Here is a 27,500-nt window from a genome sequence, read left to right as displayed (position 1 = left end):
AAATATAACACCTGAACTTTCAACATCGTGACAGAGATCCAGAGAACCGCTGTTTTTCAACATTTGCTACATGTGTTTGAGGGATATTTGTCCTGGCAGTGATCCATACGGGCAAAACCATTCTTTTGTTTTTCATGCACTGCAATTTTAAGATTTGGGTGATTTTGCTTTCATAACATGTTATATTTCAGACTTTCCGGAGTGATAACAAGAGAAATCCAAAACCTCCTCTGTAAAAACTCTCCTTATCTCAACAAAATCAAACAAGATTGCTTTCTCCAAAATGTACACAAACTAGCGCATATTCAATTAGGCTACAAAATGTCTCATTTGCATATTTAAACAACATTTTAAAAAGACACTTGTCTTAATGCACTGGGATTAATCAGCATGGAAGTATGCTGATGTCTATTAGCTCAAATGTTTGGCATAGTCACCTGTAGTGTCTTGCCTTAAGAATGTGTCAGATTTTGACTTTCCGTCTTTAACGACGTGCATGATGTCATCAAGAAGGTGAAACTAGTGACTGAAACAAGAGCGTAAACAAACAGTACACTAAAAAATGCGGGGTTGTTTCAACCCATATTTGGGTCAAATATGGACAAACCGTTGGGTTTTTAATTAACATTTTGAACCCAACAGTTGGGTTCGTCCATATTTGACCCAAATGTGGGTTAAAACAACATCGCATTTCGCATTTCGTTTCGCCATGTTTGAAAGCTGTGCTCCTCTTGGTCAAAATCACAGATGTGAGGGAACCGTCATGGAGGACCAGAAACGTGCAGAAACATGCTATTGTCTTTCTGTCGGGATGTTGTGAAGCGTCACAGACACTGTGTCGATTTCCATCCACTGTGACTAGGGTTGGGAATCGAAAATCAATTCCAATTCTGGAATCGGATACTTGTTATGAAAAAAATTTTTTGATTCCTCTTATCGATTTCTTTGTGAGCATTTCAATGTGATTTTAAACCATTCAAGCACGAGACGACTCGCTGTTTTCTGTGATGCACGTGTGTATCAGTATATTGGATCCATGCAGCTCTTAAAGTTACAGCACTAATATTCCTGCAGCGTCTCTAATAACACTAATCAACAAAGAGACAATTCACTTGTTCTTTACTGAATAACTTTTGTAACTATATTGTATATTTTATTTATAAAGTGCAGTGTTATTTTACATTTGATTACAGTGTCTATACCTGAAAAATCTTAAAACACCGTTTCTTTAAATCGTATCTTTGTTCAGTTGTATCTATTCGTTGCGATTGCTAATTTTTTATTTGTTCCTTTTTTACTGAGTGTTTACTTGTCTTTGATAATGGTTGAAATTTATATTAGTTAGGCTAGTTTTTTTTTCTATGGTATTTTTAATTGTCATGTTCAAGAAACCAATTTGAAATTATTCGAGCTTTGTGACATGGTGCATTATCCTGCTGGAAGTAGCCATCAGAGGATGGGAACATGGTGGCCATAAAGGGATGGACATGGTCAGAAACAATGCTCAGGTAGGCCGTGGCATTTAAACGATGCCCAATTGGCACTAAGGGGCCTAAAGTGTGCCAAGAAAACATCCCCCACAACATTACACCACCACCACCAGCCTGCACAGTGGTAACAAGGCATGCTGGATCCATGTTCTCATTCTGTTTACGCCAAATTCTGACTCTACCATCTGAATGTCTCAACAGAAATCGAGACTCATCAGACCAGGCAACATTTTTCCAGTCTTCAACTGTCCAATTTTGGTGAGCTCTTGCAAATTGTAGCCTCTTTTTCCTATTTGTAGTGGAGATGAGTGGTACCCGGTGGGGTCTTCTGCTGTTGTAGCCCATCCGCCTCAAGGTTGAGCGTGTTGTGGCTTCACAAATGCTTTGCTGCATACCTCGGTTGTAACGAGTGGTTATTTCAGTCAAAGTTGCTCTTCTATCAGCTTGAATCAGTCGGCCCATTCTCCTCTGACCTCTAGCATCAACAAGACATTTTCGCCCACAGGACTGCCGCATACTGGATGTTTTTCCATTTTCACACCATTCTTTGTAAACCCTAGAAATGGTTGTGCGTGAAAATCCCAGTAACTGAGCAGATTGTGAAATACTCAGACCGGCCCCTCTGGCACCAACAACCATGCCACGCTCAAAATTGCTTAAATCACCTTTCTTTCCCATTCTGACATTCAGTTTGGAGTTCAGGAGATTGTCTTGACCAGGACCACACCCCTAAAAGCATTGAAGCAACTGCCATGTGATTGGTTGATTAGATAATTGCATTAATGAGAAATTGAACAGGTGTTCCTAATAATCCTATAGGTGAGTGTAGACCGGCTATGAGTAACACACATGTTTAGCCAAAATAACCTTGAATTTGGTTACTTATCGTTTTTGCTAAATTAACTTGCGAAATTTATGATATTCCATCATTTAAGCAAAGTCAACAGTGTTTGGTTTCATTTCTTTGACATTTTCTATGCGATACATGTGCGTCTATTCTTCAGCTATGGTTAGACGACTATAAAATCTTCACTGACAGCCCAAATTTTGCCTTGTTTTAGCCTAGATAGGCTATTAGACGTATTTTAAATGCCAAATTGCTTGCTGGGTAATTGCAAAATCAGAGTCCCTGTATGAATCTCGATACACATGATTCATACAGGGATGCAGTGAACAGTACACTGTGTTCTGGTTATATGTTTGTGTTAAGGACACCTGTGACCCGTGTCAGTTTAAATCCTGCCTGTGTGACACACACGTCCCGTCGCAGCGGCTCTGAGAAAACACACATCTGTAAGCATGAATTAGAGATGATGGTGCCAGTTAAAGCATCGTCCCTTTCCTCCATCATCTCGTTGAGCTCGGTGAGTGTGAAATCTAATCCTCAATCACTGCCATTGATTTCATTACCATCTGAGCCGTTCCACGGGCAAAGCAAACGGTGCCGGCGTAAGATTAGTCGTCAGAAATGGGAACGCTCCCAACCTGAATTATAATTGTGCTCTGAACACTGGCACACACTGAAGCGTTGCATGTTTCCAGATGGATCGAGTCCAGATTCGACTTCATGCTGCGTCTGTAAAAGCGTCTCATCATGCATGTGTGGCACTGAGTTTCCCAATTTCCTTTACAACAAAATGATTCATGGGTAAGTGGTTCATAAAAATTGACAAAAGAAATAGCCATAAATATCACCGAGCAACTCTATGGGCCTCATTCATTAAATCATACAGAAATCAATTTGTATGTGAATAATCTCATTAAATGAAATGTGCTAATTATGATTTTCATCACTATCATTTAAATGTTTGGTGTAAGTTTTTTATATATATATTCTTTAATATAAATGAATACTTTTATTCAGCAAGGATGCAATAAAATGATCATAAGTGACATTTATAATGTTACAAAAGAGTCTAATTTTAACTTTCTATTCATCAAAAGAATCCTGAAAACTAAAATTGATCAGTTTCCACTAAAATATGAAGCAGCAGAACTGTTTTCAACATTGATAATATTCATAAAAGTTTCTTGAGCATCAAATCATCATATTATAGTGATTTCTGAAGGATCATGTGACACTGAAGACTGGAGTAATGATGCTGAAAATTCAGATTTGATCACAGGAATAAATTATACTTTACTATATATTCACATAGAAAACAGCTATTTTAATCATAATAATATTTCACAATCTTACTGTATTTTTGATCAAATTAATGCAGCCTTGATGAGCAGAAGAGATTTCTTTCAAAAACATTAAACATTCATCTTACCGACCCCAAACTTTTAAACGGTAGTGTGTGATTTACACTGAAATGTTTCACAATTAAGACTAAATTCTGAACATCATCAGTTGTCTATTACCTAAAGCAATGAACTACACAGTTGCATTTACCAAATAGCTAACAATGTATGAGCCAAGATCTGAATTCGAGATTCTTATAATACGAGTCTGTGATTCTGAATCAAAAGTCTTATTCTGTGACAGCGTCTCTGCTCTGGATTTAATGCAATGCTTCAGAGATCATCCAGGGTTCGCCTCTCTCTCTCTCTCTTTCTCTCTTTCTCTCTCTCTCTCTCTCACTCTCTCTCTCTCTCTCTCTCTCTCTCTCTCTCTCTCTCCCTCTCTCTCTCTCTCTCTCTCTCTCTCTCTCCCTCTCTCTCTCTCTCTCTCTCACTCTCTCTCTCTCTCTCTCTCTCTCTCTCTCTCTCTCTCTTCTCTCTCTCTCTCTCTCTCTCTCTCTCTCTCTCTCTCTCTCTCTCTCTCTCTCTCTCACTCTCTCTCTCTCTCTCTCTCTCTCCCACTCCCTCTCTCTCTCTCTCTGTCTCTCTCTCTCTGTCTCTCTCTCTCTCACTCCCTCTCTCTGTCTCTCTCTCTGTCTCTCTCTCTCACTCCCTCTCTCTCTCTGTCTCTCTCTGTCTCTCTCTCTCTCTCACTCCCTCTCTCTCTCTCTCTCTCACTCCCTCTCTCTCTCTCTCTCTCTCTCTCTCTCTCTCACTCCCTCTCTCTATCTCTCTCTCTCTCTCTCTCTCTCTCTCTCTCTCTCTCTCTCTCTCTTTCTCTCTCTCTCTCTATCAGTCACTCGTTCGCCCTGATTCCTTCACTTGCTACTTTCCATCAAGCCTACAAGGTTCGACTCCCTGCGGTTGTCTTTGTGTTTTGATTTATTTATGTAACTGTCACAATAAAAACTCCACAATCAATATTTTACCCCCTCTGGAAACTAGCGAGAGCTCTGAGAAAACAATCACAAGACGCGGGGAACAAACGAAACACCTCATCATGGCGAGCGGCCCCTGGGGGTCCTGGTACCTGCCATCAGCACACATCTCCTCAATACATCAGTGTCTCGTTGCATTTGTGCTTCCCGTCTCCCTTCCTCCCTCGTCTAACATCTCAAAAAGTTGAGTTTTCACGACGCATGAACTTTCCTCAGGTCAGATGCTCTCAGGTCTCTCTGTGTGTGTGTAAATGCTGTCCCTGATTTCACTTCGAGACACACTGAGGGTGAAAGAACAGGGAAAAAATTTTTATATTGTGCTTTTTATGTTGTTTCTTAAACCAAATTATGTGTGCAGCATTACAATATCATTATGTTGTCCTGTTCTCAAACTGACAAGGGTCAAGGTTCGCCGAAAGGTGTCTGTCTGTCCTTTTAAATCAAAACGCTGTGGCTGAGAGTCATGACCTGTGAGAGACTCAGTGTGTGTGTGCTGAGATCTTCTATCATCCCTGAACGGATTTGATCATCATCGTTTGGACTTAAGGCCCATTCACACTAAGAACGATAACTATAATAGTGTCCACACCAGCGCACGATATCGCTCTGAGCTCCTAAAGCAGGATGGATTCTGATTGGCTGTTAAAGGAGTAGTTCACAAAATTAAAATTTCCTGATAATTTACTCACCCCCACTTCATCCAAGATATTCAAGTCTTTCTTCAGTCGAAAAGAAATGAAGGTTTTTGAGGAATATATTCCAGTATTTTTCTCTATATTGTGACTTCAATGGAGTCCAACGGGTTGAAGGTCCAAATGTGAGTTTCAGTGCAGCTTCAAAGTCTCGACACGATCCAGCCGAGGAATAAGAGTCTGATCTAGACAAACCATCGGCCATTTTCTAAAAAAAACAAAACATTTATATACTTTTTAACCACAATTGCTCGTCTTGCACGTCCACGACTTCACGCATTACGTACAGTGGCGTAACGAGCCAACACCGGCCCTTATGCAGGATTATCAATATGATCTACTACAGCACGTGATGACACAATTTCCACGAGTGTCTACCATGAAGAGGACAGGATAGGATAGAGACACAGCATATAAGAGATGAGATGACTGACAAAATCAGGAGTAGCCTATGCGCAACACAACAAAAAAACAAAAAAAAAACACTGGTCTATGCGCACCACAACACATTGTTACTCAATGCTATGACACACACACATAGGCCTCCAAATAAATAAAAAAAGATGCTCACTTACATTATGGCTGCATTTTCTGGGCTTTCCTCTGTGAGAATATGCATATTCACTTCCCGATCCGGGATTCCCCAGTCCCAATTCCAAACAAATTACATCAAAATCCATCATTATTCGTTTCACACATGTATTCAATGATCAGTAAAATATGTTGTTTATTCAAAAAATTTGCGATAAAGTAAAATGCGATCAGACTAAAAGTAGTAAAATGCGATAGGGGGCCAAAGCTGTCAATCAATATCTTCCAGTCACGCGGGCCCCTGATTGGTCTGGGCCCGTAAGTTACCATAGTTACGCCTGTGATTACGTAATCATGTTGAAAGGTCAGTCGACAACCTAACGTAGGAGGAAAATGTAGGGTAGATAAACTCCATCTCGTTTTCTCCTCCAATTTCAAAATCGTTCGAAATCGCTGTTTTACCTTTTATTTTTTAGTAAATGGCGTTTGACTTAGTCTTTGCACGTTTGCTTTGTAAACACTAGGTTGATAATCCTGCGTGAGCTTTCAACGTGATTACGTAATGTGTGGCACATCACAGCTAGTGCAAGACCAGCATTTGTGGTTAAAAGTATATAAATGTTTTTTTAGTTTTTTAAAAAAAAATGGCCGATGGTTTGTCTAGATCAGACTCTTTTTCCTCGGCTGGATCGTGTCGACACTTTAAAGGTGCACTGAAACTCACATTTGGACCTTCAACCCTTGGACTCCATTGAAGTCCCTATATGGAGAAAAATCCTGGAATGTTTTCCTCAAAAGCCTTAAATTCTTTTCCACTGAAGAAAGAAAGACATGAATATCTTGGATGACGTGGGGGAGAGTAAATTATCAGGATATTTTTATTCTGAAGTGAACTTCTCCTTTAATGTTTTTATCGTATCAGCTAAAAAAAATCGTTCTGAAAGTGATTCCAATGATAGAATTTCTCTATGCCGTTATCGTTACAGTTGAAGTGTGAACTGCAATTCTTTTTTTTATTTTAAGAGCCATATCTTTATGATTATAGTTATCGCCCTTGGTGTGAACGGACCTTTACAACGTAAATACAGAATCTTTCACACAATTCCACCGAACGTTAATCATTTAGCAGCTAAAGATATAGAAAAACAAACAAAACAACTTTTGAGCAGCTTTTTGACTAATGTTGTTGGCTTATTTTATGTACAAATAAGAAATGTTGCATGGAAATTTCTCCATTTCTTCTGTTGCAGTAAAAAGGCAAAACTATTCTCGCTAAGTCAAACTTGATTGCCACTTGCATCAATCAGAGTAACGCGCATCAATCAGAGTAACGCACACACATACACACACACACACACACACACACACACACACACACACACACACACACACACACACACACACACACACACACACACACACACACACACACACACACACACACACACACACACACACACACACACAGCAGGGCTACACTAGCGTATGATCCTGGAAGACACAAGTGAATTGTGATTTAGTTAGGATGTTTCTCAAATCCTCTCCCTTGACGCCCACTCAATGCCCGCTAATATTACAACAGCGTAGCTGAACAAAACAAAGAAATGCTACAAAGAACGTGGGCTGAAACATTTTTTGGTTTTCCTATGTTCACCTCTTCACCTCAGAAAGTCCCAAACATTTGTAGAATGAATAAACAGGTACAATCCCTTAAACACAACCCCTTAGATTCAAGATCAGCAATATGTGATCCTCATTAGTGCGACTAAAAAGGTGTTTTGGATTAGACAAAATTCAGTTTATATATGCAGGCATGAGTGCATAGGTTCCTGCAAAAAAGTATTTCTGTCCATGTCAATATTAATAACCAATCTCCTTGTGGATAAATTTGGTGTAGGTATAAAATAAACAAAATGTCCTTTAGGTCTCAATAGATGTAGCATTTCACACCCTCCTATAGATTGATTAACATATATTTAAATATATAATTTCATATATATATATATTCAATGAGAGGAAAACGGGAGAATAACAAAGCAAACAAAAGTGAAATCTAGAGCTCTAAGATTACTTGATAGATATTTAGATAGATATCAATAGATATTTAAAAATGATTAAGATTTAAACACAGTGCCAATACAGAGGTAACTAAAGAAAAGGTCAAACGCCACACAGAGGAAGATCACTACTGAGTTAGGAGGGTGTGATTTAGCCTCACAAATTGGATGGGAGTTTCGAACGGAGCGGTTCTAGATCCGACGGGTGTCCGTCAGAGGCACGCGGGAGAGAAAGTGCAGGTGACGTCCCTATAGAGTGAGCTTGAACTCGAGAGCTTGGAGAAGTCTGTACTGGGGAGGACATGTGCCCGGATACCGAGCTACAGGGTTTGGGCGTTAGCGTAGGCGATGAAAACGGGGATAAGCAGAAACCGGGATCCTGAGGGGAAAGTTGACCCTCTCCCTCTACGGAAAGTGATGGGTGGGAGCTGGAAAGTATGTTTAGATCCTCATAAAAGCGGCCTAGGGGAGAGTCAGTGCCTGAAAAGTGGTGACCGGGGAGTTGGCCGGGACAGGAGGATTGCGGGAGAAGCAGGGATGAGTGGGAGCCGGTGGCACTGGAAGGGTCACTAAAGTGGAAAGTTCTCCCAATTACGGGGCTTTGGATAGTCGGGCTTGGGGCTAAAGGGGTGTAGCAGGGAGAGGCGTTCGCTGAGCCGTACTGAGCGAGCGAGGCCAGCGCTGACCTTTCTAAAGGAAGGTAAGTTGATGAAGCGGGTGGGATCTCGTGGGATGAACTCTCAAGGGCTTGGGAACGGTTGGAAGTAGGTGATCCGGGAGTTTGGAAGAGGTTCAATCCGGTGCAAGTCTTCCCGCCTCCGGAAGCAAACTGCAAGGAGCTTGTTTGAGAAGGTTTTGGTGGAGGTTGTCCATGATTAGGAGCATGAGTGAACAACCCTAGAGGACTTGTATTTAATGAGGTTGGAAATCCACCGGGTTCAGTCGCTCTTTGGAGACGTCCCGGTGGCGTACTGGGTGGCGTACTGGGAGCAATGGCTTGCTTTTGCCTCGGCTGTGAATGAAGTTGTGCAGTGCTAGAAGTCAGAGATGGTGATGAAGAATAGCTCCCAAATGGGAATGCCGACGCTTGTTGACTGGAACCAGTGGCGCCAGACAAATGATGTGTTCGAAGGGACGCAAGAAGCGGTGTGTCGATTCCCGAACGCATCTTTGATGGGGAACCGGATGGAGAGTCTCCAGCTGATCCAGGACTTCCCAAAATTGGTGCAACTGTCTGAAACCTCTTTATCTGGCTAAGCGGCTCGTTTCTCGATCCGATTACGGAAACAGGAGGTCGGAAGAGAGTTGCAGGTGGATGGGGGTGGTGGGTTAGTGCAATGGCGACTGAAGTGGTTGCAGCAGCAGCTTGAAGAGGCGCTTGGATCAGGGGAGCCCAGATCACAGGAGTGGGAGATGGAGGAGAAGGAGGTGAGGGGCTTTGCATCAGGTCGGCACAGTGAGCCATGTCCCGATCGTGCTGCACTATCTGCTGGATTATCTCACTTTCCTGGTAGTTCAAAGCTCCTGAACTCAAGTCGTGCTGGACCTTGTGCTGGAGAACCGAGTTCTTCTTCCCTAAGGGGTGAAAGACAAAGTTTTTCATTTGGATTCAGCAGAAAAACACATTTAATGACTTTAATAAACAACACTAAAAAAGAATACCATGGTATTACCATTTTTTGGTTATAATAGCACAGTATTAGCAAGGTTATGTTGTAACTATATTGTGTTCTTTGGTACATAAATATGGTAATTATGGTATATATGGTATAAGTACCATGGTATTACCACATTTTGGTTATGATAACACTGTATTACCATGGTTTTGTTGTAACTATATTGTATTCTATGGTACATACATATGGTAATTATGGTATAAGTAACATAGTATTACCACATTTTGGTTATGATAACACGGAATTACCATGGTTTTGTTGTAACTATATTGTATTCTATGGTACATAAATATGGTATATATGGTATAAGTACCATAGTATTACCACATTTTGGTTATGATAACACGGTATTACCATGGTTTTGTTGTAACTATATTGTATTCTATAGTACATACATATAGTAATTATGGTATTTATGGAATAAATACCATGGTATTACCACGTTTTTGGTTATGATATCATGTTTATACCATTGTTTTGATGTAACTATATTCCGTTCTACAACTCTATGGTTACATGAATATGGTAATCATTCAGTACCATAGTACAGTATATATAAAAGTACCACTGTATTACCATCTGATACCGTCACATTACCATGGTACTATGGCTATAAAACTTTGGGTAACACTTCATTTTACAGTCCTGTTTCCCATGTACATACTATGTACTTATTATAGTAATTACAATAACTGGTTAATAACTGGGTAATAACTAGGTACTAACCCTGAACCTACCCCTAAACCTGACCTTAACCCATGTACTTACCTTATATTACCCAGTACTTTCTAGGTAAGTACACTGTAAGTACACGTACTGTAAAATGAAGCGTTTCCAAATTTTGATCCAGAATTTCTCATAACAACACAAAATTAAAACTAGATGACAACATACGCAGTCACATCACATCACAGTTTGTTTGTTTATTTTTCAGCTAGTTTGTTTATTTATATATATAGTCTTTTTAATTAAAACTAAAACACAAATTTAATTAAAAATGTACACAATTGCATATCCTCCATTAGTGCTTCATTATTCAGTCTTTTTGCCTCTTGTCGTGAGTTTTGAGCTTAATATATAATTCATAATCTTTATTATTATTCAGATTTAGAAATTCTATCTATCACCTCAGATGTGCAAAAATAGATTTCCAGCTATTTTAAATATGATATATTTATATGTAGATATTATATTTTGTATGTTTTATATGTTATAAGTTATAAGTATTTATAATAAGGGCTATATGTATAATATATAATATATAATATATATATAAATATATATATATATATATATATATATATATATATATATATACACACACACACATGCATACACACACAATATATATATGTTTATATATATATAATAAGGGTTATGAATGTCAAAATAAAAATTATGAATGTTAATATAAAAAAAACTGTAGTTGCAATTGCACTCTTAATTCAAATGGATCATGTCTTTTTTATTAACACCCACCAAAAATGATATTATACACCCTCAGGTTACGCCTTGAATATGAAATAAAAATCAAGCGCAGCACTCTGTTGGATCTGTCCACAGTTTCAGCAACACTTATATTCGTCTCACACTTCAGCACTTCTCCTGTTTAAAAGATCCGGGAGCCATGGACTCGCCTCAGACCGACTGTGAGAGCAATCAGGACACGGGCCGGATGGAAATAACCCAGTGTAGCACGAGCTGATCGTTCCTGTGTTTGACTGCTCCTCACGACAGTCCCAGATAACGACGAGTACAGAGAGAGCGCAGACGTGACCTCTACCTCACACGGGACTGATATAACAGGAGAGGAAGGGCACTTTGCTATGTTTGGTAATAATGACACACTATCACTCACTCTCACAACGGGCCGTCGAGGAGCCGCTCGACACAAGACACTTTTGATCTTCTGGCTAAACAATAATAGAGTAATAAAACATAAATGTGCCTTGAGAGTGCACTTGATTTAATTCAGTGTTAAACTTAATTTCTGAATTTAGATTGGTTGGTCTTGGTAATGATAACAAGGAAAATATATATTTACTGTACAATTTTTTTTATCATTAATGTTCATTTTATTTGATATATTTTAATTTAAATTATTTTTATGATCATTTAATATACATATATATATATATATATATACATATATATGAATCGATTAATTACATATTTGTAATAAATTATAATTAATTAAATTATTGATTAATATATAATACATACACTCATACATACTCACAAACACACACACACGCACGTGAACGCGCACGCACGCACTCATGCACGCACGCACACACGCACGCACGCACGCACGCACGCACGCACGCACGCACGCACACACACACGCGTGAACACTTACGCATGCACGCACCCACGCACGCACACACACACACGCGTGAATGCTTATGCACGCACTCACGCACGCACACACGCACTCTCATACACACACATACACACACACACACTCACACACACACACACACACACACACACACACACACACACACACACACACACACACACACACACACACACACACACACACACACACACACACACACACACACACACACAATGGCCAGTTATTATTTTTAGGGAGAACTCCTGTATTTCTTCCGTCCCAGAATGCCATAATGCAGACTGTCTGAAACAACTCCATAATTATAAGGTGATAAACTTCAAATTGGATTAGAGTTTAGGCCATTTTCTGATAGGAAGTTCTTCACCGCAGGGACACACTCATCCTGTGTGAACCGCAATTCATTTAAACTCAGATGCAGATCTATTTAATCTGTAATTAATTAGTGATGTCTATGAGCGACAGTGAGCAGAGGATAACAGGACCAGAGTTCTGCTGCAAAAATATCACCTCTTGTTTACAGTATATATGAAGCACATCATAAACACTCCCAGGTGGCTGTTTAAAGGCCCTTGCACACTGAGTACAAAATTTTCGCACGTTAAAAAATAAATACGACCTCACGTTATGTCAATCACGTTTACACATTACCTACGAAACTTTCGTCCGTCCTGAAAAAATTCGAATCGGGTTTGATTTTCTGCGTTTTTCGCATCTGTAACAAGCATTTAAATGGTGTTTTGACAATTTAGAGCCACCGAATGACGGATACGAAAAAAACGCATGCGAGTGAGTGTGGGGTGGTGATGTGGCGCAGTGGATAACACACATGCCTTTGGTGTGAGAGACCTGGGTTCGAATCCACTGTGAGACACCAATGTGTCCCTGAGCAAGACACTTAACCCCTAGTTACTCCAGAGGCGTGCGACCTCTGAAATATAGCAATTGTAAGTCGCTTTGGATAAAAGCGTCAGCTAAATGAATAAATGTAAATGTAAGATTGTGAAAAAGGAGCTTAAAGTGAAGGAGTTTCTCCTGAAGGAAGTTCTCCTCTATAATAAGCCCTCTTGTACACTGCAAAAATCCTTTTATTACTTGGTATTTTTGCATAAAACAAGCAAAATGATCTAAGAAAAAGAGATTGTTAAAAGAGATTGTTTTCTTTAAGAAAAATAATATTGTTCTCCATTTGTATTAAGATTATTTTTCTTGTTTTCCATTTGAATTAAGATTATTTTTTTCTAACCCCATTGGCATATAATTTTGCTTGTTTTATGCAAAAACTTACTTGATTAATTTTTTTTTTTATCAGAATACAAGATTGTCATTTTACTTCTCCAGTAAATGCTTCTTGATTTATGAATTTTTATATATTTAGACTGGAAACAAGACAAAAATACTGAGTAAGAACAGCTTTTTCTGCAGTGTATTTTCTCATTGTGAAGTGAATAACTCTGCTATGAACTCATAGAGTTTGTTGTTTTTCTCGCAGTCGGTGGCGGATGTGGATGTTTACAGTGACGGACAACAGCTACTCAGGGAAAATAAACAGTGTGTGTGGTGTAAACAGTGAGTGTGGTTTAAACAGCAGCGCAGCGGGCCAGCGAGACTCACTGACTCAATCAGACAGAAACCAGAGACGCTGACAGAGAAATTACACTCCAGTCTGAGACATTAAACACAAGAGGGAGTGAGAGCTCAGTTTAGCTTCAGTTACACATATAACTGGTGCACGAGCAGAGAAACACATTATAATACGTGTGTGTGTGTGTGTGTGTGTGTGAGTGTGTGTGTGTGTGTGTGTGCGAGTGAGTGTGTGTTCAACTAGTGCACAGGCAGAGAAACACATTATAATACGTGTGTGTGTGTGTGTGTGTGTGTGTGTGTGTGCGAGTGAGTGTGTGTTCAACTAGTGCACAGGCAGAGAAACACATTATAATACGTGTGTGTGTGTGTGTGTGTGTGTGTGTGTGTGCGAGTGAGTGTGTGTTCAATTGGTGCACGGGCAGAGAAACACATTATAATACGTGTGTGTGTGTGTGTGTGTGTGTGTGTGTGTGTGTGTGCGAGTGAGTGTGTGTTCAATTGGTGCACGGGCAGAGAAACACATTACAACCGGTGTGTGTGTGTGTTTGTGTGTGTGTGTGAGTGCGATTGAGTGTGTGTTCAACTGGTGCACGGGCAGAGAAACACATTATAATACGTGTGTGTGTGTGTGTGTGTGTGTGTGTGTGTGTGCGAGTGCGAGTGAGTGTGTGTACAACTGGTGCACGGGCAGAGAAATACATTATAATACGTGTGTGTGTGTGTGTGTGTGTGCGAGTGAGTGTGTGTTCAACTGGTGCACGGGCAGAGAAACACATTATAATAGGTGTGTGTGTGTGTGTGTGTGTGTGCGAGTGCGAGTGAGTGTGTGTACAACTGGTGCACGGGCAGAGAAATACATTATAATACGTGTGTGTGTGTGTGTATAAGCGCGCGAGTCAGTGTGTGTGTGTGTGCAAGCGAGTGAGTGTGTGATTGTGTGTGAGCGAGTCAGTGTGGGTTTGTGCGCAAGAGAGTGTGTGTGAGTGTGCGAGTGTGTGTGCAAGCGAGTGAGTGTGTGTGTGTGAGCGAGTGAGTGTGTGTGTGTGAGTGAGTGAGTGTGTGTGTGCAAGCGAGTGAGTGTGTGCGTGTGCAAGTGAGTGTGTGAGTGAGTGTGTGTGTGTGTGTGTGTGTGTGTGCGAGTCAGTGTGTGTGTGTGTGTGTGTGTGTGCAAGCGAATGAGTGTGTGCGAGTGTGTGTGCAATCGAGTGTGTGAGTGTGTGTGTATGCAAGTCAGTGTGTGTGTGTGTGTGCAAGCGAGTGAGTGTGTGCGAGTGTGTGTGCAAGCGAGTATGTGAGTGTGTGTGTGTGTGTGTGTGTGCAAGTCAGTATGTGTGTGTGTGTGTGTGTGTGTGCAAGCGAGTGAGTGTGTGCAAGCGAGTGAGTGTGTGCAAGCGAGTGTGTGAGCGAGTCAGTGTGTGTTTGTGCGCGAGTGAGTGTGTGTGAGTGTGCAAGTGAGTGTGTGTGTGTGTGTGTGCAACCAAGTGTGTGTGTGTGTGTGTTCAATTGGTTGCCGAAATAAAAGAAATACATAATAATACATTTAAAAATGGATTTTCAGATGCGTTGTTCTATTTGGAATAGTATGGATTAGTATGCAATTCTAGTGTGTGTGTGTGTGTGTGTGTGTGAGTGTGTGAGTGTGTGTGTGAGTGTGTGCGTGAGTGAGTGTGCGAATGTGTGTGTGTGTGTGCGAGTGAGTGTGTGTGTGTGTGTGTTCAACTGGTGCACGGTAGTAAAAGAAATACATTATAATACATTTAAAATGGATTCCACAGTTGCTGTGTTCTATTCTGCATGCAATTCTAAACATACCCAGACTTTAAAGGGAAACTCACCCAAAAATTAAAATGAAGTCCCCCTTTACTCACCCTAGTGTTGTTCTAATGCATTATTATGGCCTTCTATCTTTATTTTTCGGACCACAGTTTTGATTTTTGTGAATTAACCCTTTAAGTGTCTCACCGATGCGGTCCAGGCGGTCCAGAGCGACGGTCTCAAACGCTCTCCTCATCATGGGATACTCCTCCAGGACCTCGTTGAAGTTATCCACCGACAGCGAGTAGAGGCGACAGTACGTGTCGGACCGGACGCTAGCCGTACGTCTGCCGCGCGTCAGGAGACAGATCTCTGGACGAGAGAAGAGAGAAACACAATGATCACATGCTATGAGGAATCACAGTAATGACAATCAGTGAACTCACTGTAGATCCATTACACTGAGGGTAAAAAAATGTTCAACTATACATTATTTAATATAAATATAATATAAATCGTATTTATTATAAGAATTCTTTATTTATTATAATTTGCATTTACATTGCATTTGTAAGCATTTCATACTGGCAGAGTTGCAAAAGTAATACAGTTTTTTAGGTTACAAAATGCAAATTGTTGTAAATAAATTATTATTAATGCATTTAATATGATACTGTATAATTTAGTAGTATTTGCATTTATAATTATAATAAAATGCATTTATAAGCATTCATAGTGGCAGGCTTGTAAGAATAAATTTTTCTTCTTTAGGTTACTAATGCAAATTAGAGTTAATAATAAATTATTATAAACGTATTTATTATGATCATTATTTTGTATTACTGTCATTATTATTTGCATTTATAATCCTAATAAATTGCATTATTTTTTATTTTAGGTTAAAAATGCAAATTAGAATAAATAACAAATGTTTTGTAAATTCATTTATTATGATAATTATTAGTAATAATAATTAGTTTGTTCTTTAGGTTATAAATGTCAATTAGAATAAATAAATGATTATTTGCATTTATAATTATAATAAACTGCATAGTACATTTTCTTTAGCTTAATAATAAATTATTTTAAATTAATTTAGTATGATAATTTCTTATGTATTTATAATTACAATAACTGACATTTATAGAATGCATTTATAATCATTTCATGCTGAGGCGGTTTTTTGTAAAAAACAGTTAATTGTAAAATTATGTATTTTTTTAAGTAACTGAATTTGAACTCATCTTCTGAATTATAACAAATCTTTTATAGAACGATAATAATGCCATAAACACTATCTATCAACATAAATCATAATATCAGCTCATCTCAAATTGTTCCTGTAGACACACAGACACACAGTTCCTGAATCAAAGCTACAAGAAAAATCCTACAGGAAATGATGCTTCAACAGTAAACCTGTGTGTGTGTGTGTGTGTGTGTGTGTGTGTGTGTGTGTGTGTGTGTGTGTGTGTGTGTGTGTGTGTGTGTGTGTGTGTGTGTATGTGTGTTCTCTCTTTAAACACATCCAGAAATGATCACGGTGTATTTCTATCCAGGCAAAAACAAAAACAAGCTCCAAAACAACTATCCTTCCCCCTTTTTTGGATTAAAACTGTTGTGTAATCCACAGGCGAAGCACTAAATGCCACTCAGAGCTGAGAGGACTGGCAGACCTCACACGTCACGCGGATCAGGAGAATTACTCGCTTTTATCGGGGTTCAGAACTGAAACACTGACGACCAGGCCTCTTTCACACACTCAACCAATACCCACAATCCCCTCTGCCTCTTAAGTGCCAAACATCAATATCAGGGACGGGGGAAGAAATCAATTTACAGACGCCTTGCGATTCTTTTCATGCACGATTCTGGAACGACTCTCAGAAAGTCAATAGTGAGAATTTTAGATTTATTAGTAATAATTCTGTTTATTAACAAAGCACATGCAGAAAATGCTTTAGTTTTCAATGCAAAATACGGTTGTGACTCTTTAATTCGAGTGTAATCGTGAGGAGCGTAAAGATTCGCAACACTGATCAATATATGAGCTGCATTCAGAGTCAGTATTCGTACTGTGTGACGATATTGACTGTTTGTTATGAAAGAGCTGAGCAATATTCATATTTCCTGTCTGAAGTGACACTGGATTTGTCCCAGGATGATTTGGTGATCTGACTCTGCCCTCCTCCTCCATTAGTGTGATCGTCCCACAGCTGATCTCTGCACTCTCCTTACTCCACAGGACATAATCTGCTGGAATACTGGGATTGTTTACCATGATGGGAGTGTGTGTGTGTGTGTGTTTGTGTGTGTGTGTGTTTGCGTGTGTGTGTGTGTGTGTCTGTGTATAAGTGTGTTTGTGTGTGTATGCATGCGTGTGTGGTTCTGGCATTGTCGTTTGGCAGTGTGTGTGTGTGTGTGTGTGTGTGTGTGTGTTTGGACTGTGGTTCTGGCTGTGTCGTTTGGCTGTGTGTGTGTGTGTGTGTGTGTGTGTGTGTGTGTGTGTGTGTTTGGACTGTGGTTCTGGCTGTGTGTGTGTGTGTGTGTGTGTGTGTGTGTGTGTGTGTGTGTGTGTGTGTGTGTGTAAGAGAGAAGGAGAGTCAGGATTATGTAAACTGTGGATCTGTTCTGGAACATCGCTCGCGTTTATTTAAACTCCAAACACAAAAAACACAATCTAAACAGCACAACGTTTACATTTACATTACATACTAAAAAATACCATAAAAAAACAACAAGATAATGTTATAATAATTTTTTTTAGAAATTCAACAACAATTTTTTTATATATATATTAAACACTGTTTTTGAATAGTGAATTAAATAATTATTATAATAAAAAAATATATTTAATAATTATTTAATTCATAAAATAATAATTCAAAATTATTATTAATTAATTAATTGTTTAATATATAATACATACATACACTCACACATCACACACACACACACGCACACGCACACACACACACACACACACACACACACACACACACACACACACACACACACACACACACACACACAAACACACACACACACACACACAAACACACACACACACATCGTCATGTGATTCTCAGATCAGCTGACTCAAGATGACAACACTGATAAGACACCGTGTTCGATTTTCCTCCTCCGACAGAAACTGAGACTCGGATCTGTGGGATTTTCCCAAAGACATCACGATCCAGATCATGGCAAAATCAAACGCTCCCGAATCCCCGATCATGACATTTGACTAAGAATGGCCGACACACACTCGACAAACACTCCTGCTGCACTTTGAGATCTTGGAAAAAGAAGCTCATGGCACATTCCACCTGCAGTGTGTGTGTGTGTGTGTGTGTGTGTGTGTGTGTGTGTGTGTGTGTGTGTGTGTGTGTGTGTGTGTGTGTGCGTTTATAGTGGTGCAAAACTGCTGCTCATGAATACAGTTAAACAAATCTAGAGACCAAAACATCACAGACTTGAGGATGCAGGACTGGGAACTATATTACAACCACTCAGAACACACAAGCAACACATTTTCTTCAAAACAAATAAATAAATTGAAAAGCGCGGGGCAACGATTAATCTCGAATAATCGCATCCAAAATAAAAGTTTGTGTTTACATAATAAATGTGTGTGTACTGTGTAAAATTATGTTGTACATATAAATACACACACATGCATGTATAAATTTAAGAATTTTTTTTTATTAATATATAAAATATTTATATTTAATATAAATGATATACATGCAAATATTTTGTATTTATATATCCAAAATAATTATACACAGTACACACACATATATTATGTAAACACAAACTTTTATTTTGGATTTGATTAACTGTTGCCCAGCACTATAAACTTTTTATAGCAGAATTTTTCTGCTCCCGTCAAGGTTTTCTTTTATATTCATTCCCTCGTCATTACATCACGCTCAACCATGTGACCTCATTACAGAGAGCGAGTCACATGACCAGACATAATTACCATCAGGCCCTGCATTTAAATCATTGATGCCCAACACAATCACAGGAATCATGAGGCCATTCATGTGTTTTCATGCGTGACATTTAAACTCACGCTTATCTGAGGGTTTACTCACGTTTTTTACGGCCTTATTTATGTGATGAACTGAGAGAGACTAAAATGACACTAAAATTCAAGACTTTAAAATTCTTTTGAAATGGAAGTTGTGCTCATCTTTTATTCCCTATTGTGCCGTATAGGAGCATGAAACGCTCCTGGAACAAGAATAAATGTGGGCGGGGCTTGATTTTGTTCCACTTGAATTGATTGGATGGTTGTGGTTTGCTATTGGCTGATCTCATGTGATTGACAGGTTGCCCCGCCCACATCATCAGAGAAGAGAAGAGATGCTGCAAGAGGAAGATATTCTGATTCAAAATTATTAACACAATAATGATATTTCGATAAATCATTTATGAATAAGAATGTTTTGATTTCATGGTGACTATAAGCCAGCTTGTTTTGGCCAATGCGAGCATCTAATGATAAGTAATAAATATAAACAGCCCCCTGAAGAGCCGTTACATAATTTAATTTCATGAGTGCATAACTCATGAATAAATACAAATTCTCCACAGCTTTCCGTTCATTTCCCAGCATGCTCTGGTGCCAGGAATGACGTGAGATGGTCAGAAGCTTGCAGATTAACATTAGCATTGAGAAGATTCACATTATTTTCCGTAGTGCTCCCGCGGGTCGAGGTCACAGGTCAGAGGTCGGAGGTCAGAGGTCGCGTGCGCCGGACACCAGCTGTAATTACTGACGTGCAGATAAACGCCTCGTCATTTAAACAGAAACTACACAATGACATGAAGCAAATGAAACTGTGTGAAGTGCTACGCCTCGCAGCCCTGACCTTCGACCTCATTTAAAGCTGTTTTACATTTTTCTGGAACAAATAACCCACAAACCACCTGAGATATAATGTCATGTGACTAATTACTCCGGAGATACGGGAAAATTATGTCATGACAACACCTATTGGCATATGATGACATCACAAGAACACACACACACACACACACACACACACACACACACACACACACGCGCGCACGCGCACACACGCACACGCACACGCACACACACACACACGCACACGCACGCGCACACGCACACACACACGCACACGCACACACACACACACGCGCACATGCACACACACACACAGTCTCAAAGCTTCACTAGCGACAAATATATATATATATATTTTTAAATTGGTAACACTTTACAATAAGGTTCATTAGTTAATGTATTTACAAACATGAACTAACAATGAGCAATACATTTCTTACAGTATTTATTAATCTTTGTTAATGTTAATTAATACAAAAACAGTTGTTCATTGTTTATTGTTTGTTCACAGTGCATTAACTAATGTTAACAAATACAACCTTTGACTGTCATAACGTATTAGTAAATGCTGAAATTAATATTAACTAAGATTAATAAATGCTGTGTTCATGTTAACTAAGGTAGTTAACTAATGTTAACTAATGAACCTTATTGTAAAGTGTTAATTTTCTTTGATGCACCGTCTTTTCTAATTTAGGATGAAAAGAAGCAAACACTGAGAAAGCCATCAGTTCAGCTGGGACATTAAAATGTTTTTTTTATTCTTTATTTATTTATAAAATCTAAAACCATGTGTTTTTGCCACAACAGAAAACAATCGTTTCATGATCAACCACACATCAGAACTGAGCTGTTAATTCATCTTCAGATCTCTGTTATGAATCATGAAAAATGAAGGAAAGACAGTTTGCACAGCAACAGGAGCAAAAAAAAAACTCAAAAAAATTTAACAAAAAACGACCCAAACATTACCAGCTAGGAATCTGTGTTAATGTCCCAGAAATAGGGCACTTACCAGAGACGATCCCACGATTCTGTGACTGTCCCAACAGCTTAGGGTCAAAAAGCTTTTGTTTTGACTAATCCATCATTATGAATATTAAATCTGTAGGAATGGCTGAGCTCCACTGTGTGTCTGTGTGTGTGTGTGTGTACCTACTTAACTATATTTTGGGGACAAATTTGTACTCAGAAGTGACCAAAACTAAAAAGAAATTATGAAAATGGCTTAGCGTATAAAAGTAGGGGCTGTAGGCTGACTTCCCTGATTCTTCGTCTCTTCAGCGAGCTCTTCGCATCACTGGATCTTAGAGAAGCCCCCGCGCCGTCGAACAGCAAACAGCCGGCTTAGGACAGCGCTGAGGAAGCCGGCCGTCTTCGCCACCTTCAGCCATCCGTGCGAGCTACGCTATCCGGTGACGTATCCTTTACCTTTCTAACCTATTCGAAAAAAGAGCAGCGAGTGTCTTTTTAAAGATGCCTTGCGCTTCCTGCGGCTCGTGTAGAGCCCCACTCAGCGCCGGAGACCGCCACTTGATCTGCGCTCTCTGCCTGGGCCTGGAACATGCAGAGCTCGCCCTCGTGTCCGGGGGCTGCGAGCTCTGTGAAGCGCTTCCGCTGTCGACCCTGCGGGCTCGACTCGAAGCCTTCAACACCGCAGCATTCACTCCGGCCTCTGTGGGACCGCGCAGGAAGAAGCGCCGTTCCCTGAGACAGCCGGAACCTGTGGCCACAGCGACGAGCTCCCCGGAGAACCTCCCTCGAGCCTCGCTTTCGCCTTCCCCGCCCCTCCTCACCGACGCGCAGCTGCCGCACACGAGCCTCACTGCCGTCGCATCTGAGGATGAGGCAGAGGGACACGCCACGAGAGACTGCTGCTCCATCCTGGCATCAGACAGCGAGGAATGGTCGCTTCACTTCGCCTCCTTGTCGATCCAGGAATCCACCCGTACCCGCGCTGGAGCTGATGCGGAACTGATGCGCCTGCTGACGCAGGCTGTTGACCGTCTCGGGCTCGAGTGGTCGCTGCCGAAGGAACCAGCGCCGAACAGGCTCGACGGCTGTTTCCTTCAAAGTAGCCGCCGTGCAGCTTCAGCAAGCAGGCCCGCTCCATTCCTGCCGGAACTTCACCTCGAGACTTCAGTCACAGGCCTCCGCGTCGCTCTCCCAATTGGACGGCGCCGCCGAGAAAGGGTACACGGCTATTCCCCCTGTGGAAGAGGCGGTCGCAGCGCACCTTTGCCCGCCCTCCGCAAGATGGTGGTCTGCAAGAAGCCTGCAGAGCCACGTCCGCCTTGGTCGGCCGCGCATATGCCGCCTCCGGCCAGGCCGCGTCTGCTCTCCACTCCATGGCTGTGCTACAGATCCTGCAAGCCGACCTCCTCCGTCAATGGGATGAGAAGGGCCGGGATCCAGCTGCGGTTACAGACCTGAGAAGTGCGACGGATCTCTCTCTCCAGCCACTAAAACCGCAGCTCAAGCCATTGGACGAGCCATGGCCGCGAGGGAAACTGAGCGAGCCACCTTCCTGAACGCGCCGCTCTCCCCCACTGGTCTCTTCGGCCCAGCGGTAAACGGGATCGTTGACCGTTTTTCTGAGGTACAGAAGACCACGCAGGCCATGAACCTCTTCCTGTCGCGACGCTCGAGCTCCGCTACAGGCCGCTCTCGCGAGAGACAAAGCCAGCCTCCTGTGTGAGCCAGCGCCCAGCGTCCAGCACAGCCTCAGCCTTCGCAGCGACGTCAGGGCGGCCGCCCTAGGTCGCGCTCAGACAGCTGTCACAGACCGCCGCCCCCCAGAGGGCATCGGCAGAAGATCACGCTGAAGTCTGAGCACGCGAAGCCCTCCTAACAAAGAGAGAGAAAAGACGCGCGGGTCCCGCTGCGGCCAGACCGCCGTCAAAGTTTATTTCCCTGTCAGTCCCCTTCAAACAGGCTACTGCAGTGGTTCATTTAGCAGCCAACGAGCCGGTTTGTTCACCCTCTCGCCTGCACACAAACGCCGTTTTCACGGCGAACCAGAGAAATCTCAAAAAGAGTATAACGTCTGGTCCGGCTCACGCCGTCGGTGTTTTAAGTGTAGTGAAAGTGCCCACGCCCCAGTGTTCACCCCTACACACAAGTTCTTCGAATCTCGTGTCACTTACAGAGCACACTCTCATAAAGCGCAGAAAAGCCGCTCGAGTGTTGAATGTAAGAAATGTGTCCACAGGTCTGTGCCCACTATCTGCCCGCTCTGTTACACGATCAAAAAAGCTGTTTATGAATGTAAGTCTCGTGCCCGCCAGAGAGTGTTCACGCTTGCTAACACAAACCTCCCCCCGGGCTCCGCTCGCGCGTTTAAGTGTTATCACAAAACGCAGGGCATTAATAAGACGCTCCCCATCCATTATGATCGGGGCGTCAAATACACTTGTAAGTCTCAGGAAGCTTACAGGAAGCTTTTCCGCCCGGAGCGCTGCTCGCACATCAAAAAGTGAAAAAAGAATGTTACCCATCCCTTATGATTGGGACATCTCACATAAATCAGCCGGTTTCGGCTTTCAGCGAGCAGCCGTTGCCCAGAACCGAGAACGCGCGCGCCGCGCTATCGGCTCCGGTTCAGTTTCACAAGCCCGCAAATTGCGGCGATCTGAACCCGGAGGCCATACGCCCCCTAGCGGCTCACATAGCTGCGTGGGAAACTATCCCAGGGATTTCAGAATGGGTGCTGAGCACTATAAAGCAGGGCTATACACTTCAATTCATTCGCCGTCCCCCGCGCTTTCAAGCCCGGACCGCGACGATACTGAATGCAGAAGTAGCACACCTACTTCACGCAGAAATAGCAAAGCTGCTGTGCAAAGGGGCTATAGAAAAGGTACCGCCTTCTCTGAGGGAGTCAGGTTTTTACAGCCGATATTTTCTCGTACCCAAGAAGGACGGAGCCTTCAGACCTATCCTGGATCTGAGACATTTGAACAAAGTGCTTGCGAAAAGACCGCTCAAAATGCTTACGACCAGGAAAATCCTCACGCACGTTCGCCCGAGGGACTGGTTTATTTCCCTAGATCTGAAGGATGCCTATTTTCAGATTCAGATAATACCCCGTCATAGGCAATTTTTAAGATTCGCCTTCGACGGTCAGGTATATCAATACACCGTCCTGCCGTTCGGCCTGTCCCTAGCACCCCGTACATTTACGAAGTGCATGGACGCGGCGCGCGCCCCCCTGAGAAGTCAGGGGCTGCGAATAATGAACTATCCGGACGATTGGCTGATATTGGCACAGTCAGAGACAGAACTGCTATCTAAGAGAACAGTGCTTCTCAGTCACCTGGAAAGCTTGGGTCTCACGGTCAACTGGACCAAGAGCTCATTACTGCCCAGCCAGTCAATTTCATTTTTAGAAATAGAACTGGACTGGGTGACCATGACGGCTCGTTTATCGACACAGCGCGCGCCGTGTTCGCCACCTAGCCGCATCTTTCCAGAAGGGCAGCTTTCTCCCTTTGAAAACATTTCAAAGGATGTTGGGCTGTATGGCATCAGCTGCAGCGGTGCTTCAGCTGGGCCTAATGCGCATGCGCCCGCTCCAACGCTGGTTGAATGCTCGCGCGTCCCACTGAGCCTGGGTTTACGGTGGCCAGAAAATCAGAGTGACTCAGACCTGCATAGCGGCTCTGCAGCCCTGGTTAGTAGCCGACTGGTACCAGCAGGGAGTGATGATGGGAACCATCTCTTATCGGAAAGTCATTTCGACAGACGCGTCCAACTCAGGTTGGGGCGCGCTGTTCGAGGGCAGACCGGTCTTCGGCCAGTGGTCAGACCAAGAGAAGTGTTTTCACATAAACTGTCTGGAAATGATAGCGGTCGAGAACGCGCTGAAGCGCTTCATACAGGACCGTTCATACAGGACCGACATGTTCTTGTCCGCTCGGACAACATGTCTGTGGTATCCTATGTAAACCGTCAGGGCGGTGTCAGATCCAGAAATCTCTGCAATCTGACGGAACGCCTCCTTATTTGGTCTCAGATGCACCTGCGTTCGCTGAGGGCTGCGCAAGTGCCTGGCCATTTGAACGACCGCCCAGACAAACTGTCCAGGGACAATGTTCCCCCAGGGGAATGGTCCCTGCACCCCCAAACGGTCCAGAAGCTGTGGCGCCTATTCGGCAGAGCGGAAGTCGACCTATTTGCGTCAAAAGACAACGCTCAATGCCCGACGTTCTTCTCGAAGGACGAGGACGCGCTGGCCCAGGTTTGGCCCAGCCTCCCGCTATATGCTTTCCCTCCGGTCTCTGTTACCACAGGTGATCAAGAGAATCAGGGAAACGCGCCACTCGGTGCTCCTCATAGCCCCGCGTTGGGAGAATCAGATTTGGTTCCCGGAACTAGCACGGCTGTCACTTACAGCTCCGTGGCCGATTCCGGTGAGGGCAGATCTCCTCTCTCAGGCTCGCGGCGCGATCTGGCATCCCCATCCAGAGCGCTGGTCTCTGCACGCATGGTTGATCAATGGGTACTCGTTGCCCTGCCAGAAGGAGTGATGAACACGATCACGCAGTCTAGAGCTCCTTCCACGAGAAGGCTCTACGCGTCTAAATGGTCGGTGTTCGCCGGATGGTGCACCGACAGAGGTCTGGACCCATGGACATCCGGGGTGGCGCATCTGCTCACCTTCCTACAAGAGCTGTTGGATAAGGGGAGGTCCCATCCACGCTCAAATTATATGTGGCGGCCGTGGCAGCGTTCGCAGAATCGACGCACGGCCAGTCACTGGGAAGACATGAGTTGGTCATCCGCTTTCTTAGAGGAGCTAGAAGGATGAAACCGCCGCGCCCCCCGTTGGTTCCTATGTGGGATTTTTCATTGGTCTTCGAGGCCCTGAAAGCCTTTCCATTTGAACCACTAGACTCCGTGGGGTTGAAATATTTATCACTGAAAACCGCCTTTCTGACTGCACTGTCGTCAGTAAAACGTGTGGGGGACCTGCATGCGCTGTCTGTCAGCGTGTCGTGTCTTGAGTTCGGGCTGAATGACTCTAAAGTCATCCTCAGACCTAGACATGGTTATGTTCCTAAAGTGATGGGCACTCCATTCAGAGCGCAAGTTATTTCGCTGTCAGCTCTGCCAGCATCTGACAGCAAAAGTGAGGTGAATCTCCTCTGCCCTGTCAGGGCGCTGAGATTTTACATTACGCACTCCGCCTCCTTCAGGCGTTCAGAACAGCTTTTTGTTTCGTTTGGTGGGCGCACCAAGGGTCTCGCCTCCTCGAAACAGAGCCTGTCCAGATGGATATTGGACGCTATAGCAGCTGCTTACGCATCAAAAGGTCTGCAATGCTCTCTGGGCATCAGGGATCATTCCACGGGAGGCGTGGCCTCGTCGTGGGCGTGGTCCAGTGGGATTTCTATCCATGACATATGTGTAGCGGCGGGCTGGAGCTCTCTGTCTACCTTTGTCAGGTTTTATAACCTAGAAGTTTCTGCCTTGCAGGCTAAACTTTTGTCAGTTTGAAGGAGAGGTGTATTCTGCCCAGATCATCCTGCTCAGATCACTCTCACGTGACTCATCTCTCCTGGTTGAGCTGCACTAGTAGGGTATGTGCCATGTGCCTATACAGACCGACGCGCTGCTCTGTATTCCCTATGTGTGCTTATGTACAAGTGATGGCCCGCGTGGCTGGCAACCTTATTTTTTCCACTTATGGGGTTCCCCTGAAAGTTCGGGGTCTCATGGTGGATGCTTGGCGCGCATGGCGTTGACAAAGTGTTCCCGTAGCGTAAGCTAAACTTACGCAATACGAGAGAACCTCTCGTAAGAGAACGATACTCGGTTACTAAACTTAACGTCGGTTCTCTCTAGAGAGGGAACGAGTATTGCGTAACCGGCCGTGCTCGCGCCACGAGCGACTTCGCTTCAGTCACAAAAAACCAGGGAAGTCAGCCTACAGCCCCTACTTTTATACGCTAAGCCACGCCCATTCCGGCGGGCTGTGACGCTATGAAGGCGCGGGCGCCCTTCATTGGGTGTGACGTCACGCCGGGCTCACCGGTAGGCTGCAGCAGTTGCCCGCAGGGCAGCCAATGAGCACGCGAGATGGCCTGCTCTGGGTCTGCTAGCTGCTGCACTGCTTTGACAATGAATACAAATTAGTGTGAGAGATGGGTAGGTTTAGGGGTCGGGCTAGTGTGTGTGTTTGAGTGTGTTTGTGTGTGTGTGATGGCTAGGTTTAGGGGTTGAGTTAGTGTGTGTGTGTGTGTGTG

General features: G+C 42.8%; 1 protein-coding gene across 1 annotated transcript in view; it reads right to left on the bottom strand.

The window, feature by feature from the left end:
* Positions 1-7,348: 7,348 nt before the first annotated feature.
* Positions 7,349-27,500, bottom strand: part of hcn4 (hyperpolarization activated cyclic nucleotide-gated potassium channel 4) — a 123,380-nt gene continuing 103,228 nt past the window's right edge. The window contains exons 7-8 of the mRNA XM_077194643.1: positions 15,579-15,743; positions 7,349-9,569 (exon numbers count right to left, since the gene is read on the bottom strand). Coding sequence (XP_077050758.1) covers positions 8,152-9,569; positions 15,579-15,743 — 1,583 coding nt within the window. The 3' untranslated portion in view covers positions 7,349-8,151. The remainder of the gene's footprint in view (positions 9,570-15,578; positions 15,744-27,500) is intronic.

Source organism: Siphateles boraxobius, unplaced genomic scaffold (assembly GCF_051911475.1).
Source record: "Siphateles boraxobius isolate OS27281-9 unplaced genomic scaffold, OSU_SipBor_1 32, whole genome shotgun sequence".
Taxonomy (NCBI): Eukaryota; Metazoa; Chordata; class Actinopteri; order Cypriniformes; family Leuciscidae; genus Siphateles; species Siphateles boraxobius.
The sequence above is the reverse complement of the archived record's forward strand: the minus strand, read 5'-3'. Positions and strand labels throughout refer to the sequence as shown.